Source organism: Trichomycterus rosablanca, chromosome 25 (genome assembly GCF_030014385.1).
Source record: "Trichomycterus rosablanca isolate fTriRos1 chromosome 25, fTriRos1.hap1, whole genome shotgun sequence".
Taxonomy (NCBI): Eukaryota; Metazoa; Chordata; class Actinopteri; order Siluriformes; family Trichomycteridae; genus Trichomycterus; species Trichomycterus rosablanca.
In genome coordinates this window covers 10,251,048-10,268,847 of record NC_086012.1, presented here as the reverse complement: position 1 = coordinate 10,268,847, position 17,800 = coordinate 10,251,048, and the positions used below count along the sequence as shown (strand labels likewise).

The window sequence follows — 17,800 nt, the reverse complement described above, 5'->3', positions numbered from 1 at the left end:
AGTCAAACTTTACAATCTTAAAATCTTTCTATAGATTAGGCTGATTTACACTGATCAGCCATAACTCCTTGTTTCTACACTCACTGTCCATTTTATCAGCTCCACTTACCATATAGAAGCACTTTGTGTAGTCCATCTATTTCTCTAAATACCTTTTAACCTCCTTTCACCCTGTTCTTGAATGGTTAGGACCACCACAGAGAAGGTATTATTTAGGTGGTGGATCATTCTCAGCACTGCAGTGACACTGACATGGTGGTGGTGTGTTAGTGTGTGTTGTGCTGGTATGAGTGGATCAGACACAGCAGCGCTGCTGGAGTTTTCAAATACCGTGTCCACTCACTGTCCACTCTATTAGACACTCCTACCTAGTTGGTCCACCTTGTAGATGTAAAGTCAGAGACGGTCGCTCATCTGTTGCTGCTGTTTGAGTTGGTCATCTTTGAGACCTTCATTAGTGGACATAGGATGCTGCCCACGGGACGCTGTTGGCTGGATATATATTTTTGGTTGGACTATTCTCAGTCCAGCAGTGACAGTGAGGTGTTTAAAAACTCCTACCAGCACAACACACACTAACACACCACCACCATGTCAGTGTTACTGCAATGCTGAGAATGATCCACCACCTAAATAATACCTGCTCTGTGATGGTCATGTGGGGGTCCTGACCATTAAAAAACATGGTGAAAGCAGGTTAAAAAAAGTATGCAGAGAAACAGATGGACTACAGTCAGTAATTGTAGAACTACAAAGTGCTTCTATATGGAAGTGGACAGTGAGTGTAGAAACAAGGGAGTGAGTCTCACTTTTGATTTTATACAAAACAAATCTACCATAAAACACCAAATATATGAAAATGTAAATTATATGCAGCCAAAGCCCACACACAAACCCTATATAACATCTGTGGAAAGGTCTAAAGGGCCTGAATGGGACCATCCAAGCTTGGAAACTCCTATAAAGAATAAACTGTATGTATGTATGAATACTTGAGGTTGTGATTGCTGCCAAATGTGCTTTAACCAAGTGCTAAATAAAGGGTCTTGAATGAATAAGATAAAAAATGCCAGTTATATTATAAATAAAGTGTGCAAAAAGTCAAGTGCATCCACTATACAGTGTATCACAAAAGTGAGTACACCCCTCACATTTCTGCAGATATTTAAGTATATCTTTTCATGGGACAACACTGACAAAAGGACACTTTGACACAATGAAAAGTAGTCTGTGTGCAGCTTATATAACAGTGTAAATTTATTCTTCCCTCAAAATAACTCAATATACAGCCATTAATGTCTAAACCACCGGCAACAAAAGTGAGTACACCCCTTAGTGAAAGTTCCTGAAGTGTCAATATTTTGTGTGGCCACCATTATTTCCCAGAACTGCCTTAACTCTCCTGGGCATGGAGTTTACCAGAGGTTTACAGGTTGCCACTGAAATGCTTTTCCACTCCTCCATGACGACATCACGGAGCTGGCGGATATTCGAGACTTTGCGCTCCTCCACCTTCCGCTTGAGAATGCCCCAAAGATGTTCTATTGGGTTTAGGTCTGGAGACATGCTTGGCCAGTCCATCACCTTTACCCTCAGCCTCTTCAATAAAGCAGTGGTCGTCTTAGAGGTGTGTTTGGGGTCATTATCATGCTGGAACACTGCCCTGCGACCCAGTTTCCGGAGGGAGGGGATCATGCTCTGCTTCAGTATTTCACAGTACATATTGGAGTTCATGTGTCCCTCAATGAAATGTAACTCCCCAACACCTGCTGCACTCATGCAGCCCCAGACCATGGCATTCCCACCACCATGCTTGACTGTAGGCATGACACACTTATCTTTGTACTCCTCACCTGATTGCCGTCACACATGCTTGAGACCATCTGAACCAAACAAATTAATCTTGGTCTCATCAGACCATAGGACATGGTTCCAGTAATCCATGTCCTTTGTTGACATGTCTTCAGAAAACTGTTTGCGGGCTTTCTTGTGTAGAGACTTCAGAAGAGGCTTCCTTCTGGGGTGACAGCCATGCAGACCAATTTGATGTAGTGTGCGGCGTATGGTCTGAGCACTGACAGGCTGACCCCCCACCTTTTCAATCTCTGCAGCAATGCTGACAGCACTCCTGCGCCTATCTTTCAAAGACAGCAGTTGGATGTGACGCTGAGCACGTGCACTCAGCTTCTTTGGACGACCAACGCGAGGTCTGTTCTGAGTGGACCCTGCTCTTTTAAAACGCTGGATGATCTTGGCCACTGTGCTGCAGCTCAGTTTCAGGGTGTTGGCAATCTTCTTGTAACCTTGGCCATCTTCATGTAGCGCAACAATTCGTCTTTTAAGATCCTCAGAGAGTTCTTTGCCATGAGGTGCCATGTTGGAACTTTCAGTGACCAGTATGAGAGAGTGTGAGAGCTGTACTACTAAATTGAACACACCTGCTCCCTATGCACACCTGAGACCTAGTAACACTAACAAATCACATGACATTTTGGAGGGAAAATGACAAGCAGTGCTCAATTTGGACATTTAGGGGTGTAGTCTCTTAGGGGTGTACTCACTTTTGTTGCCGGTGGTTTAGACATTAATGGCTGTATATTGAGTTATTTTGAGGGAATAATAAATTTACACTGTTATATAAGCTGCAGACAGACTACTTTTCATTGTGTCAAAGTGTCATTTTGTCAGTGTTGTCCCATGAAAAGATATACTTAAATATCTGCAGAAATGTGAGGGGTGTACTTACTTTTGTGATACACTGTATATGCCAAGGGGCGCTAAACCTGTTATGGCTGGTGTTGGCCCCAAACCTCACTAAGACAATATTATTTTTTAGGCAACTTGTCTGTATGACAGGCCAAAAGATTAATATACTGTATATTTATTATATTATTTAACTAATTAGTCTTTGCAGGAGAGCACAATGTTAGTTTGGAACCAGGCCACACAGTAAATCCTGGGTATAGGGGCTCTGTGAACTCTGTCTGGACTTTGTAGAGTAGAATCATTTTGTCAGCAATGCTGTAAAAGGACAGCGCCCCAGCCTCATAGTCCAGGTACACACCAATCCTGGTGGAGTTGTTGGTTTTGGGGATGTAGGTCTCCTTGTTGTGGTATCTAAAAGCATACCTGAAGGGTGAGCAATACAGCCTCCATGACTGATCACTGCACCCGAACCAGCACTCGTTGCGGCCACCCTTGCGTGGGATGCTCTTATATGTGACTGCGATGTTAATACCGTTTCCACCGCTCCACTCAACCTCCCAGTAGAAGCGTCCACACACAGGCTGGTCACACAGCACCTGAGGCCAGTCGAACCTCTCCGGGTGATCTGGGTAAGACAGGTCCTGGTCGTTGTTGATCACCGTGCGGTTGGCATCCTGCAGGTGAAGGCGTCTGTATGCCGTGTTAGGATTCATGGTTAGCTCGCAGTAATCTGATGATAAAGCGAATACATGTCACAGTTTTAAACAAAAGTTTACAATGATTTCCTTACACAAACCAGAAAAGTTGGGACACAATGTGAAATGATAATGAAAAAAACAGACAGCATTGATTTGCAAATTATTATTATTATTTTTTTAATTTTCTATTCTTCACATTTTTTTTCCCCCAATTCCCCCCACTCCCCCCCAATCTAGTCGTGTCCAATTACCCCGATTGCGTCCTCTATACTGATTCGACCCTTCACCGCTGACTGAGGACGCCTCTCAACTGACATACGCCCCCTCCAGAGTCGAGTTCATACACTGACGGGCACTGAGGGAGGGCCACACCCCAATCAGCATTATTCCTCAGCCCCGTGCAGGCGCCATCAATCAGCCAGCAGGGGCCGCAGTTGCACCAGTTATGAGGACCTATGATCTGACTTTTTACCCTCTAACCCTGAACAACAGCCAATCGTTGTTCATGCCGCCCAGCCCAGTCAGAAGGCAGAGCTGAGATTCGATACGATGTATTCGAAACCCCAACTCTGGTGCGCTAGCGTACTTTTTTAGCGCTGCACCACCTGAGCAGCTGATTTGCAAATTATTAAGGAAATAAAGGACTAGATATTTAAAAAGTTATACCTTATTACCTTCAATTAAATACCCTCTTCACCCCTCAGCAAGCGCGTCCAGCCATTGTTACAAAAAGGAGGTGAGAATCTCAGTTTTGATTTATGTCGTTATATTCTTAATGATGTATTTGTCACCTATTCACTCACTCACACCAAGTGGGAAAATACCCAGAGGAATTTTACCCAGAGGAGGTAATGTTCATGACTTAGACCAATGTGTGCAGTAAAACTAGCCCTGTTTAATTGGGCATAGAGAAGTCCCTAACCATTTACATTTACATTTTCAGCATTTAGCAGACGCCTTTATCCAAAGCGACTTACAACTGAGGGTTAAGGGCCTTGCTCAAGGGCCCAACAGCAGCAACCTAGCAGTGGTGGGGCTTGAACCAGCAACCTTTGGATTACTAGTCCTGTGCCTTAACCACTAGGCTACGGCTTGCCCTAACCCTAGCAATTGTGTGTGTGTGTATGTTTCATGATGACTTACACTGCAGGACCTCCTCTCTAGTCAAGGGTGTAAGGATCTGGATTTTCTTAACTATGAAAAAAACAAAACAGAATAGTATCAATCTCATACTATGAATTCAAAGAGTTACAATGTTACAAGAAAAGTTTAAATTTTAGTTTAAAATACACAGAAGAGCCAAAACATTTTATACATTTTGAATTACTTGTATTACACAAGTTGAACGCAGCAGCTGTGTAGACATAAAGACCTGAGTAACTTTGATAAGAGTCAAATCGTTATGACCAGTTGACTAGGTTGAGGTATCTATACAACAGCAAGGAGTTCTCACAGGCAGCTGAGATGAGTACCCATTGACAGTGGTAGAAGGAGGGCCAAGCCACAAAATTATAAACAGGTTTTTGGGTGGCCAAGACTTATTGATGCCAGAGGACAAGAAGGCTCTGGCGTCTGGACCATCAGAAGGGTTGCTGTGGCTAAAATTGCAGATCATCTTAACACTGGAAACAAGATGAATGTGTCACAGAACACATTGCTTTGAACCCTTCTGTGTATAGAGCTGGTTGAAGCACCTACTTTGGGCACCCAGGCAATGGAATCCAACATCGGAGCAATGGGAGAAGTTCGACTGGTTCAAGGAATCCTGTTTTTTTCCAAGATTATGTACAGTAGACCCTTGAGTTACGAACGGTTCACCATACTAACATTAAAAACACAGTCCGCTGTCCAAATGCTCACTCACTATATATACAGTGAGCAAACATGTAGACAGTGTTTTTCCGGTGTTTTCTTTATATTTTGTAAAATTCTATATTAAAATCTCCCCAGAGAAGGTGCAGATAAAGTACAGTTTTTTGTTGTTGTATAATTACTCCTGCCAGTAGCTGTCACTGTGTATCAGACAGAGGGGACAGTGAGTGAGAGAGAAGAAGGAAGTCGCTGAGTAAAGTATTCTTTCTTTCGTGAAATTGCACCTACAAAATACAACGATTAAAATAAAGAAGGAAATAATAGAGAAATATGAGAGTTATTGTTTCTGGTAGTTACATTGTATTATGGTGTATGATACAGCACACGTACTGTACTAAAATGTGATGTGTGTTTATGTACAGTACAGTACTACTGTGTATTGTTGTTTATTATTGTTTATTACAGGAATGTCTATTCTATAATTTAAGATTTAAGCGGAAATATACTTGTATTTATAACAAAAAACACCATTTAAGACATTAGAAAGGTTAGGTAAGGGGGTGGTTTGGGAGGTCTGGCACAGATTAATTCTATTTACATGATTTCTTATGGGAAAAATAGGTTTGACTTAAGAACAGCCCTTCGGAACCAATTAAATTCGTAAGTCAAGGGTCTACTGTACATGGCCGGGCACTTATGCATTGTTTATCCACAGAGAAGATGACACCAGGATGCACTGTAGAACAATCCACCTTGCAACATACAGAAGATGAAGGACCTGCTGTAAATGTCTTGGTACTGGATATCACATGACTCCTTCAGATCCATTGGAATCCATTGGCAGGTCAGAACTGTTAACCCATAGTCCTAATGTTTTGGCTCTCTTGTGTGCAAAATATATTTAACGTTACATAGTTTTAGTACAGTAGTATGCAATCTGTGTTAAGAAAAAGATGATTGGTGGTCGTTGCAACAATCTTTTTAGTGTTGCATTGTCTTTAACTCTACTTTAGCTCTACTTGGTTTTGCATTGTCCCAATTTGTATGTACTCAAATTCAGTGTGCACTACGTGACATCTGCTGGATGTACGACACCTTTGCCGGCCGCATCTTAAATGGATTCTTTATAGAGCCTTGTGTACACTATATGGCCAAAAGTATGTGGACAGTATTTCAGACACACCAGTTTGCTTATAAGTGTATAAAATCAATGATGTAAAATACATAATGTACTTTCAACTCTGGGGTAACAACTGGGTTACTGTTACCTTACCACTTCTCAGCAAACAACAAGCTCAAGGTCAGGTGTCCACATATCTTTGGCCTGTTGATAAATGGTGTGTTTACACAGTTTGGATTGTAAATGGAAGTTACATGACACGGAACTCGGTATTTACTGTGGTCAAATGTGTGCAGACACCTGACTATGAGCATTAATATGGAGTTGAACGTTTGTGGCTTAAACCCAATGTATGCATTATAACACAAAGTGCAGTGAACTCTTCTATGTATGGGACTTTTTAGTAATTGACCAGTTATAGTACCTATGCTAACTCCTATCCACCAATAAAATCACAGACAGTGGACACCCAAGCATTGGAACTGGACATCAGAGTTCAGGAAGAAGGTTGGCAGGTCCGATGTGGATGGCAGGGCACTCATGCATCATGCAATAATTATTTTAATTATTGTGTACCAATTTTTATTTTGTAGGGTCAGCTGTGATGTATTATACAAAACACCCTAAGATGCGCTCAAGGTGTTGCAAAAATGATGAGGAAAACTAAGGAGCTGTTATAAAAGCTGAGAATTAAGATAATTTCATTACACCAAAAAAAGCAATATAATATAAGCAAATATATTATAACCGGTATAAGGGGATTTCCAAGACCTTGAACACCCCTACAGACACCATTGGGAGTATTGTCTGGAAATTGCAAATTTATGGTGCAGCAGCAAACCTGCCTGGCAGTGAAAGAAACCCAAAATTACATCCAGAGACTTTAGAAATCTCATCAGGACAACAAGACCTTACAGGGTAACCTGATGAAGCCTGGGACAAAGGTGCCAGTGGCAATCATAAGAAGATCACTTAACAATTTAGGACTTCACAACTGGACTCCAAGATGTACACCCCTTCGCCCAAGAAGCACAGAAAGGGTCTTCTGAAATATGCCAGAAGAAATTTTGATGGGCCTGCAGAGTTCGATGGAGTGATGGATCAAAACTGGAACCGTTTGTCTGGCACATGAAAGTATGTAGGGGGTCAGTGATAATGTTAGGATGTTTTTCTGTTGCAGAGACTGACCTTGTGACTAGGATCATGGGTTTACAAAAATACCAAGGCATTGTGAGGAGGAATGTTATGATAGAATTGAACCTTGGTGGCAATTAAACAATCTAAGTCTCCAGATTTAAATCCCATAGAAAGTCTTCTAAGAGTAAATAATGCATGAGTGCCCTGCCATCCACATTGGACCTGCCAACCTTCTTCCTGTGCTCTGATGTCCAATTCCAATGCTTGGGTGTCCACTGTCTGTGAGTTAGCATAGGTACTATAACTGATCAATGTCTAAAAAGTCCCATACATAGAAGGGTTCACTGCACTTTGTGTTATAATACATACATTCACCTCATCACGGGTATCTGCACTTTACATTTACATTTTCGGCATTTAGCAGACGCTTTCATCCTAAGCGACTTACAGTTGTGGCAGTATACAATCTAAGCAATTGAGGTTTAAGGGCCCAACAGTTGCAACCTGGGAGAGGTGAGGCTTGAACCGGCAACCATCTGATTACTAGTACAGTACCTTAACCACTAGGCTACAACTGCACTTTCAGCAGCAGTAGCCCCTCTGTTGGGTTTGAGCCACAAACGTCCAACTCCATATTAATGCTCATAGTCAGGTGTCCGCACACATTTGACCACAGTAAATTGCGAGTTCCCGGTCATGTACAGTGGTGTTCAAAAAAATAGCAGTACAACACCATTAACCTGATAAATCACTGTTTTTAGTAGAAATGATATTTCTACATAGCAAAAAATTTACTTGAAAGTGTAGTAGAGTAATGAAAACAAAACAAACCCAACAATTAGAACATGCATGCCACTCATTCTGAGTAATCGAAGCATTGATTGAAAGGGGGTTGTTCAAAATAATAGCAGTGAGGAGTTCAATTGGTGAAGTCATTCATTCTGCAGAAGAACGGGTGTCAGTTTTGGCCCTTATTTAATGTAGGAGGGTGGCAAATGTTGCACAGGTTGGTTGTAGCACATTTCCTTTTGAAATACTGGGGAAAATGAGTTGTTCCAGACATTGTTCTGATGAACAGCATACTTTGATTAAAAAGTTGATTGTAGAGGGAAAAAACATACAGAGAAGTGCAGCAAATTATAGCCTGCTCGTCTAAAATGATCTCAAATGCCTTGAAGTGACAACCAAAACCTGAAAGATACGGAAGGAAACGTGGAACTACTGTTCAATTGGATCGAAGATTAGCCAAAATAGCAAATACTCAGTCAATGATCACCTCCAGAAAGATCAAGGAACATCTGAAGTTACCAGTAAGTACAGAAGATGATTAAATGAAGCCAATTTACCAGCAAGAACTCCTTGCAAAGTCCCGTTGTTAAGAAAATGACGTTTCCTGAATGGGTTGAAATTTGCCAAGGAACACATTGACTGGTCCAAAGAGAAATGGCTGAACATTTTGTGGACTGGTGAAAGCAAAATTGTTCTATTTGGGTCTAGTGGCCGTAGACAGTATGTCAGACGACCCCCGAGCACTGAATTCAAGCTAAAGTTCACTGTGAAGACAGTAAAGCACGGTGGTACAAAATGATGATATGGGGATGTTTTTCATACCATGGTGTTACATCTATTTATCACATACGAGGGATCATGGATCAGTTTAAATATATCAGAATACTTGAGGAGATCATGTTGCCCTATGTTGAAGAAGAAATTTGCTTAAAATGGGTGTTTCAACATGACAATGACCCAAAACATCTTGGTTACAGACAAACAAGATTGAGGTAATAGAGTGGCCAGCCCAATCCCCTGACTTCAATCCCATAGAGAACTTGTGGGCTGAAATCTGAAACGTGTTTTTTTGAGGCAAAACCCAAAATTGCAGAAGAACTGTGGAATGTCGTCTAATCATCCTGGACTGGAATACCTGTTCAGAGGTGCCAGAAGTTGGTCGACTCCATGCAACACAGATCTCGGAAACAATTGTTCTGCCACTAAATATTAGTTCAGTAATTTAAAGTAAAGTGAAACCTCAAAATTTTTTTCATGTTATAGATAATTTTTTTGAGTTTTTAATGAAAAATGCTGGCACTGCTATTATTTTGAACAACCTAATATTCATTTTTCTTAATTTTCTGTAAAGGATTAACACAAACTGACTAAATGTTGTTAATGTTTTGATTTAGAATTGAAAGTGTAGTATTTTCAGTGCATTTGCATTTATGGAAATAAAAGTTATTATAATGATTTTGTGCTTTATTCGCTTTTTTAAAATCACTGCTATTTTTTTGAACACCACTGTAACTTCCATTTACAATCCGAACTGTGCAAACACACCATTTATCAACAGGCCAAAGATATGTGGACACCTGACCTTGAGCTTGTTGTTTGCTGCAGAGTGCTGAGGTAACAGTAACCCAGTTGTTACCACAGAGTTCAAAGTACATTATGTATTTTACATCATTGATTTAATACACTCATAAGCAATTGGTGTGTCTGAAATACTGTCCACATACTTTTGGTCATGTAGTATATACGTTACAACCAATACGGGGGCGGCACGGTGGCTCAGTGGGTAGCACTGCTGCCTCACAGCAAGAAGGTCCTGGGTTCGATCCCCAGGTGGGACGGTCCAGGTCCTTTCTGTGTGGAGTTTGCATGTTCTCCCCGTGTCCGCGTGGGTTTCCTCCCATAGTCCAAAGACATGCTAGTGAGGTGAATTGGAGACACAAAATTGTCCATGACTGTGTTCAATATACTGTAACCTTGAGAAGTGATAAATCTTGTGTAATGAGTAACTACCGTTCCTGTCATGAATGTAACCAAAGTGTAAAACATGACGTTAAAATCCTAATAAATGTTTAATTTCCTTAATCCTTAATTTCCTTCGGGATTAATAAAGTATCTATCTATCTATCTATCTATCTATCTATCTATCTATCTATCTATCTATCTATCTATCTATCTATCTATCTATCTATCTATCTATCTATCTATCTATCTATCTATCTATCTATCTATCTATCTATCTATCTATCTATCTATCTAAATAAACTAATAAACAACTAATATGCAATAAAATTAAACTAGATAAACTATAACAAGGAAACATACATTGCTAAACACTTCCTAATAAAACGCACCTTTTTTTTCAATCTTCTCCATGTTCACTTTGCAGAAATCGTCCAGGTGCGTTTTCAGTTCAGTCACAGATTTTGTGACATCATCAAAAGAAAAGGAGCTTATAGTAATTGTGGGTAAATCTGCAGATCCAGGAGGACTAGTCAGAAACATGAAACGCTAAAAGACAAATAAAAACAACAAGCTATTAAACAGTTTGAACTGCTTAAGTATTGAAGAAAAACAGCACGTTCATTAAATTATGGTACAAAAGCTATAGAAAATCTAGAGTAACAGGATTGGAAAAGTGTCCAGTCACCTGATTAGTATTTTGTAGAGACACTTTTGCTTTAATTACAGTCATCAGTATGTCTGGATACATCGCTACCAGCTTTGGACAACAATAATGGAGAATATTTGCCTATTCTTCCCTGCGTAACTGTTTGAGTTCAGTTAAATTCCATCCTCAGAATTTCTATCGGATTTAGGTTGGGGCTCTGACTTGGCCACTGAAGCACATTCACTGTCCTATCCTTAAGCCACAGCTTTGTAGTTTTCAGTGTTATGTTTAGTGTCATCGCTGCTACTCTAGATTAATCTCCTGCCAGTCTTCAGCTAGCTACCAGAGGGCCACATGTTTTCCTCAAGAATTTGGATGTACTGCAGCATCCAATTTCCATTCAATCCTGACCAACTTCCCAGTTCCTGCTGAAGAAAATCATCCCCATAACATTAAGCTGCCACCACCATGCTTCACAGTAAGTATGGTGTATATTTATTAGTGTGCTGTTTGGTTTTGTCCAAACATACCGCTTGGATTTCGATCTAAAAAGCTCAATCTTGGTCTGATCTGATCGTAAACCTTTTGTCACAAGGCATTAGAATCTTCCAAGTCTCAGCATGGCACTTTTTCAGGAGAGCCCTGCCATACAGACCAGCTTTGTGTAAAGCTTATCAGATTGTTCACATGCCCTGACTGACCAATTTCAACCATACAGATTTATAATAAGTCTATCAGAGTTGCCATTGGCCTTATGGTAGCTTCGCTGATCGATATCCTCCTGGCTTGATCCTCCTGTTTGCGAGGTTTGCAAGGTTCTGGTGGTGCCATACACTTTTTAGAGGGACAGTAAACACCATTGTAATCTTTTTGTATCCTTCACCTAACTGGTGCCTTTTTACAACTTCATCATAGAACCTGTTTGAAAGCACTCTTTCAACTATGGTGATTTTTTTGTGTTACCATGCACTACTTGTAGTGGAATCCTCAAAGAACAGCTGGTTTTCTTCTAAATATTATTATTATATTATGTTATTTTAATATTTTTATCATTAGTAATCAAACCCACTACAGTTGATGTCAAGTGTGGGGCAATTAGCCTGGTGTGTGATCTAAAAGTTGACTGGTTGTACCAGAACAAGTTCATAATAGTTACTTTAAGGGGTTATTACTTTTCCAGACCAGGTATTTTACTAATTAAATTAATTTATCAGATTTTTTAATTAAATGTTTGTAATTTTCACTTTCAAAATGACAGATATAATGTGTAAATACAGCTGGAAAATGTTTATTAAATGTATTAAAATTTTTATTATGTAATATGACAAAGGGCAAGGATTTCAATAGGGTATGGTGATTTTCTATAGGCACTGTAAATGACAATTTCATCTTTGCCTGTAGACTATGAATTTGGCAATTTCTTAAGACCATTAAACAAGTTACCTGCTAGAAATAGCCACTACCTGCAGGAAGTGAATGTGATCTTCCGTTAAAGAGAGCGACTGTAGCTCATCGTCTCTCTTTTGAAGTGTAGCAATTTCCTCCTCAAGCTGCTTTAGGAGTTTTTCAGCTCGGCCCACAGCGTGCTTCTCCTGAGCTCGGATCAGGTCCTGTACTTCGGTGCGTCTTTTCTCAATAGAGCGAATCATTTCAGTGAAGACCTTCTCGCTTTCCTCCAGTGCTGCCTTAGCAGAGCGCTACACACACACATACACAGGATGAAACTCCCTTTGAAGTCCAGTAAGCAGAACTCTTAAGTTAAATTCTTAACTACTTTTCTGTAACGTGGGCATTCTGGTAAAATCTGGGGATCATGGGTTCAAATCTCAGCAGTGCTATTGGCCTAATGTATAAAGTGTGAGACTAGCCACTGGGAGGCACACTTGTCAGGGTTCTCTCAGTGCCAGTCTTAATCCCAGAAAAGAAATAAGAGGGCTGCGTCAGGAAGGGTTTCCTGCAAAAAACTATTAAGATCCACTGTGGTGCCCCCTATAAACATGGGAGCAGCTGAACATGCTAAGTAAAATAATAAGAATTCATTTTCTTTTAACTGCTTTATCCTGGGTCAGGGTGCGACAGGTCCGGTTCCACAGGGAAACGCTAGGGGCAAGACAGGAATAACTTGGACAAGGCTTCAATTTTTTGTAAGGCTTTTGCCATCCCCCACTCAGACATAGCCAATCATGTCTGTATAAACACTCGGTCAGCTAATAACACCACTGAGCTATGAACCTAGAACTCAAGGGTGGTGGACTAATGCAATAGAATGCTGCTCCATCCAAGCTCCATAGCTGTTGGAATCAATATTCTTTAGGCTTGGATTAATAAAAAAAATACTGCTTTCTGCAGGTGCCACTTTTATCTTTTGCTCTTACCTTGTGAGACTCGACAGCCTTCCGCAGTTCTGAAAGCTCCCGCTCTCTGTCCAGAATCCTATGCTGTGATTTTATCTTCGATTCCCCCAACAGACTCTGTTAAACACAGGAGAAATATGTCAACATCACATCCAAGTATAGCAGTCATGTATTTTATGGTTTTGTGATCTGTAATCCAATATTTCTTTTGGTTTTTAAAGCCCTGAGCTATTCATTGCTGATTTTGATACCTAAGAATACATGAGGCACTGTATACTCATTTATTTTTACTGGGCTGTTTCTGGTTTAATGTCTTATTATAAATTAGGAGACTGTATTCTTTCTTCTTTTTACAGCATTGTTCCAATGATGAATGGAAACAAATACCCATAGACACATTATAAATCTTTTGGAAAGACTTTTCAGAAGAATGTTGGCTTTTATAACCAAACACAAAGGAAGAATGGTGTCTATATTAATGCCTGAGGTTTTACAATGGGATGTCTTACAAACCCCTGGTCAGGTGTTCATAAAGTGTAAATTGCAGTACTGTATGTATAATTTCGACCCAAACATTTCACTTTGCCTGTACATGTTTTTATAAGAGTAAATGTTTTATAAGAATCTTGGTGGTAAGACATTATATATATATATATGTATATATAAGACTTGGATATGTTATGACACATAACAGAACTGCAATATGAGATTTTGTGGTGACAGGTGTCATGTCATGTTGCATAATAATGACAAATGTCTGTTTATTTTTATCCTGCCTGCACTTATTGACTGCCAATAGCTTCTTCTAGAACCCATTATTCTGCTGACTTCCACAACACTTGTGCAGTGGGTTAGAAGCATAAATGTTGAAGCCACACCCACTTTGGTTTAAATCAATCTGTCTGTCTGTCTATCTATCGAAAGTTTCCCAGATTCCCGAAAGATACCCAGATGACATACTACTCTGGCCAGTACGTGACCAGCACTATCTTCATGGGTTACTGAATCCTGTCTTGCAACATGGCCAGTTCTGACATGCCATAAAAAGTGGGCGAAACTTTCAAATGTTTGTGTGTCCCTTAGTATAGTTTGCTTTCGTCACATACTCAATACTATACTGCATACTACTACAGGGACCAGTATGTAGTACTGTACATATATGCTGAGTGCAGTATGCAGTATGTAGTATATACTGACTGCAGTATGCCGTATATATTATGTGCAGTATGCAGTATATACTCAGTGCAGTATGTAGTATATACTGAGTGCAGTATGCAGTATACACTGAGTGCAGTATGTAGTATATACTGAGTGCAGTATGCAGTTTGTAGTATACACAGTGCAGTATGTAGTATATACTGAGTGCAATATGCAATATGTAGTATATACTGAGTGCAATATGCAGTATGTAGTATACACTAAGTGCAGTATGTAGTATACACTGAGTGCAGTATGTAGTATATATTGAGTGCAGTATGCAGTATACTGTAGTATATATTGAGTGCAGTATGCAGTATATATTGAGTGCAGTATGCAGTATACTGTAGTATATATTGAGTGCAGTATGTAGTATATATTGAGTGCAGTATGCAGTATACTGTAGTATATATTGAGTGCAGTATGTAGTATATATTGAGTGCAGTATGTAGTATATATTGAGTGCAGTATGCAGTATATATTGAGTGCAGTATGCAGTATACTGTAGTATATATTGAGTGCAGTATGTAGTATATATTGAGTGCAGTATGCAGTATATATTGAGTGCAGTATGCAGTACAGAGTTTACTTAAAGCTAATCCCAGATCCTCATTTCTATTTCTATTTTACACATGCCTAAATTTACTAGATATATCTTCCAAACAGACTTTAGTCCAATAAAATGGTCTTTGGCCCAATTCAATGGACCTATGTAATGAAACCCAATGCAAGAGCGGTAGTGCAGTGGTAGCACAGCGGTACTGGACTAGTAATCACAAGCTTGTCAGTTCAAGTCCCACACCATTGACAAGTTGCCACTGTTGAGCCCTGGGCAAGTCCCTTAACCTTTGATTGCATGAAATGTCACAATTGTAAGTTGCCTTGGATAAAAGCGTCTGCTAAATGCTGCAAATGTAAATATTTAATAAAACAAGAAATATAGCCTGAGTAAATACTACTACCTAGATCAAGTCTATGAATAATAGATCAAAGCTAAGGCTCTATATACTAAGCCCAAGACAGGGTCTCTAAGCAATGAAAGATAGACAAAGACCCAGAGAGCTAATACAAAGTGCTTGTGCTATGTTGTCAATTAAACATGCAGGCTACATGAACGATTGGCTGTTGTTCAGAGGGTGGGAAAAGCCGGACCAGGGTTCCTTATAACTGGTGCAATTACGACCTCTGCTGGCTGATTGATGGCGCCTGGGCAAAGTTGGGGAATAATGCTGATCGGGGTGTGGCTCTCCGTGCACTATGCCTCGTGCAGGTGAAAAGATGCAGTCGGTACTGCACACGTGTCTGAGGCGTGTGTCAGTTGCGAAGCTCCTCAGTCAGCAGTGGAGGGTTGTAAGGGGTTGTAAAGGGTAAGGCGTAACACTATCAGGGTAATTGGATACGACTAGATTAGGGGCAGAAATTGGGGGGGAAATTCAGGTCTGGTATTGAGGCCAAAACAGTGACCACTAAGACCCATATCAAGACTCAATAATTAGATCAAGCTTAAAACAGCTACCTGCTGCCATACAACCCATCCAACGTTAATTTCATACCTGTTTCTCGGTCCTCTCATCTGAGGCAGACACGATCTTATGGCATCGATGTTCGTCCATTGTACACTTGAGACAAATACACTGCTGATCCGTGCAGCAGAAAACCTCCAGCAGCTTTTCATGCTTGGGGCAGATCTTGTCCTGTAGGAATCCTGTCGCTTTCATAACTTTGTGGTGCTGTCCCGAATGCAGTTCCTCGTGCAGCTGGAAGTGAGTTGGACAGTAAGAGTCCAAGCACACCAGGCAAGACTTGACGGCTTTTTGTTTCTTTTCGATGCAGGGGCCGCACTCCACGTAATCGAACGCGGTGTAATTCCTGCTGCTGTTTGCTATGTCGGAGAATCCTGACATCGTGTCTGAAACACTGAAAAATGTGGTCACTAGTCAGTACATAACACACGACAATGCACTAATAGAAGGCTATATATTCAAAAATGAATATGAATTACACAACTGGAGCACCACTTGACTTACCTGCTCTTGCTGATCACTTCTGGAGTTTGGAAGTTGAGTTTTAATTTAGAAAGAAAGGACGAGACGGAGAGGGAGATCAGGATTCAATTTCATCTTAGCGATGTGGTCAGCTTTGAGATATAAATAAACCGAAGACAGAAACTGATCCGATACACAGCGCATGGACATCTTTGGCATTTGGGAAGGTGTAATTAAGACAGTCCGGCTCGTGTAGCCTAATGCTGCGACAAGAGTTTTCTGTGTCAGAACTGTGTCACATTTGGATGCTGAAAATATAGTGGGGTTGTGAGGTTGCCAGTTGGCATTTAAGTAAATTTTGAATTTTGAGAATGAATGACCATCAAATGAGGGTTTTTCTTAATGTTATGCCTCTGATAAGCATGCATACATTGACAGGTACAGAACATCTTCTTGTGCTGAATGGTTACATTTTGCCAACGATCTGGTTTACAGAGCACAAAAACTAATTTTCTTGAACATACAACCCCAAATCAGAAAAAGTTGGGACAGTATGTAAAATGCAAATAAAATAAAAATGCAGTGTTCCTTACATTTACTTTGACATTTATTTGATTTGAACCTGAGATATTTCATGTTTTGTCTGCTCAACTTCATTTCATTTATTAATAAACATCCATTCCTGCATTTCAGGCCTGCAACACATTCCAAAAACAGTTGGGCTAGTAATGAGGTGAAAAAGCTAAATACTGATGTGGTGATGTCAACAGGTGATTGTAATCATGGGTTGATACAAAAGCAGCATCCAGGAAAGGCTGAGTCTTTGATGAGCCAAGATGATCAGAGGATCTCCAGTTTGTCCACAAATGTGTGAAATGTTTAAAAACAAAGAAAGAAAGATTGGAAGGGATTTGCATAATTCTCCCTCTACAGTGCATAATATAATTTAACCATTCAAGGAATCTGGAGGAATTTCAGTGCATAAAGGCCAGGAGCGCAAGCTTAACCTGAACGCCCGTGATCTTCCATCCCTCAGACGGCACTGCATCAAGAACCACCACTCAACAATAGCTGATATAACCACATGGGTGAGGGATTACTTTGACAAACCTTTGTCGAGCACTACAATACAGAGTTACATGCACAAATGCCACTTAAAACTTTACTGTGCAAAAAAGAAACCTTATGTTAACCACGTCGACTTCTCTGGGCTCAAAGTCATCTAGGATGGACCTTGGATGAAATGGGTTTGCATGGCCGAGCAGCTGCATCCAAGCCTTACATCACCAAACCCAATACAAAGCGTCAGATGCAGTGGTGTAAAGCATGCCGCCACTGGACTCTTGAGCAGTGGAGACGTGTTCTCTGGAGTGGCGAATCACGCTTCTCCATCT

The 17,800-nt window shown here is 40.4% G+C and overlaps 1 protein-coding gene across 1 annotated transcript; it reads right to left on the bottom strand.

Moving 5' to 3' along the window:
- Nucleotides 1-2,770: 2,770 nt before the first annotated feature.
- LOC134302576 (tripartite motif-containing protein 16-like) lies at nt 2,771-16,335 on the bottom strand. The gene is made up of 6 exons (XM_062987720.1): nt 15,975-16,335; nt 13,246-13,341; nt 12,334-12,567; nt 10,614-10,770; nt 4,548-4,598; nt 2,771-3,436 (listed from the first exon to the last, which is right to left on the bottom strand). Exons 1-6 carry the CDS (start codon nt 16,323-16,325, stop codon nt 2,898-2,900), a joined length of 1,428 nt encoding a protein of 475 aa, XP_062843790.1. The 5' UTR covers nt 16,326-16,335; the 3' UTR covers nt 2,771-2,897.
- Between the last annotated feature and the right edge of the window lie 1,465 nt (nt 16,336-17,800).

Bases quoted from the DNA above. Each gene is read 5' to 3' on its own strand.
- LOC134302576 (XM_062987720.1), bottom strand. From the start codon at position 16,325: ATGTCAGGATTCTCCGACATAGCAAACAGCAGCAGGAATTACACCGCG. The intron at 10,771-12,333 runs GTAGTGGCTATT...TTTGTCTTTTAG, and splicing joins ATCACATTCACTTCCTGCAG to CGTTTCATGTTTCTGACTAG. The intron at 4,599-10,613 runs GTGCGTTTTATT...TTTTTTTCATAG, and splicing joins GGAGAAGATTGAAAAAAAAG to TTAAGAAAATCCAGATCCTT.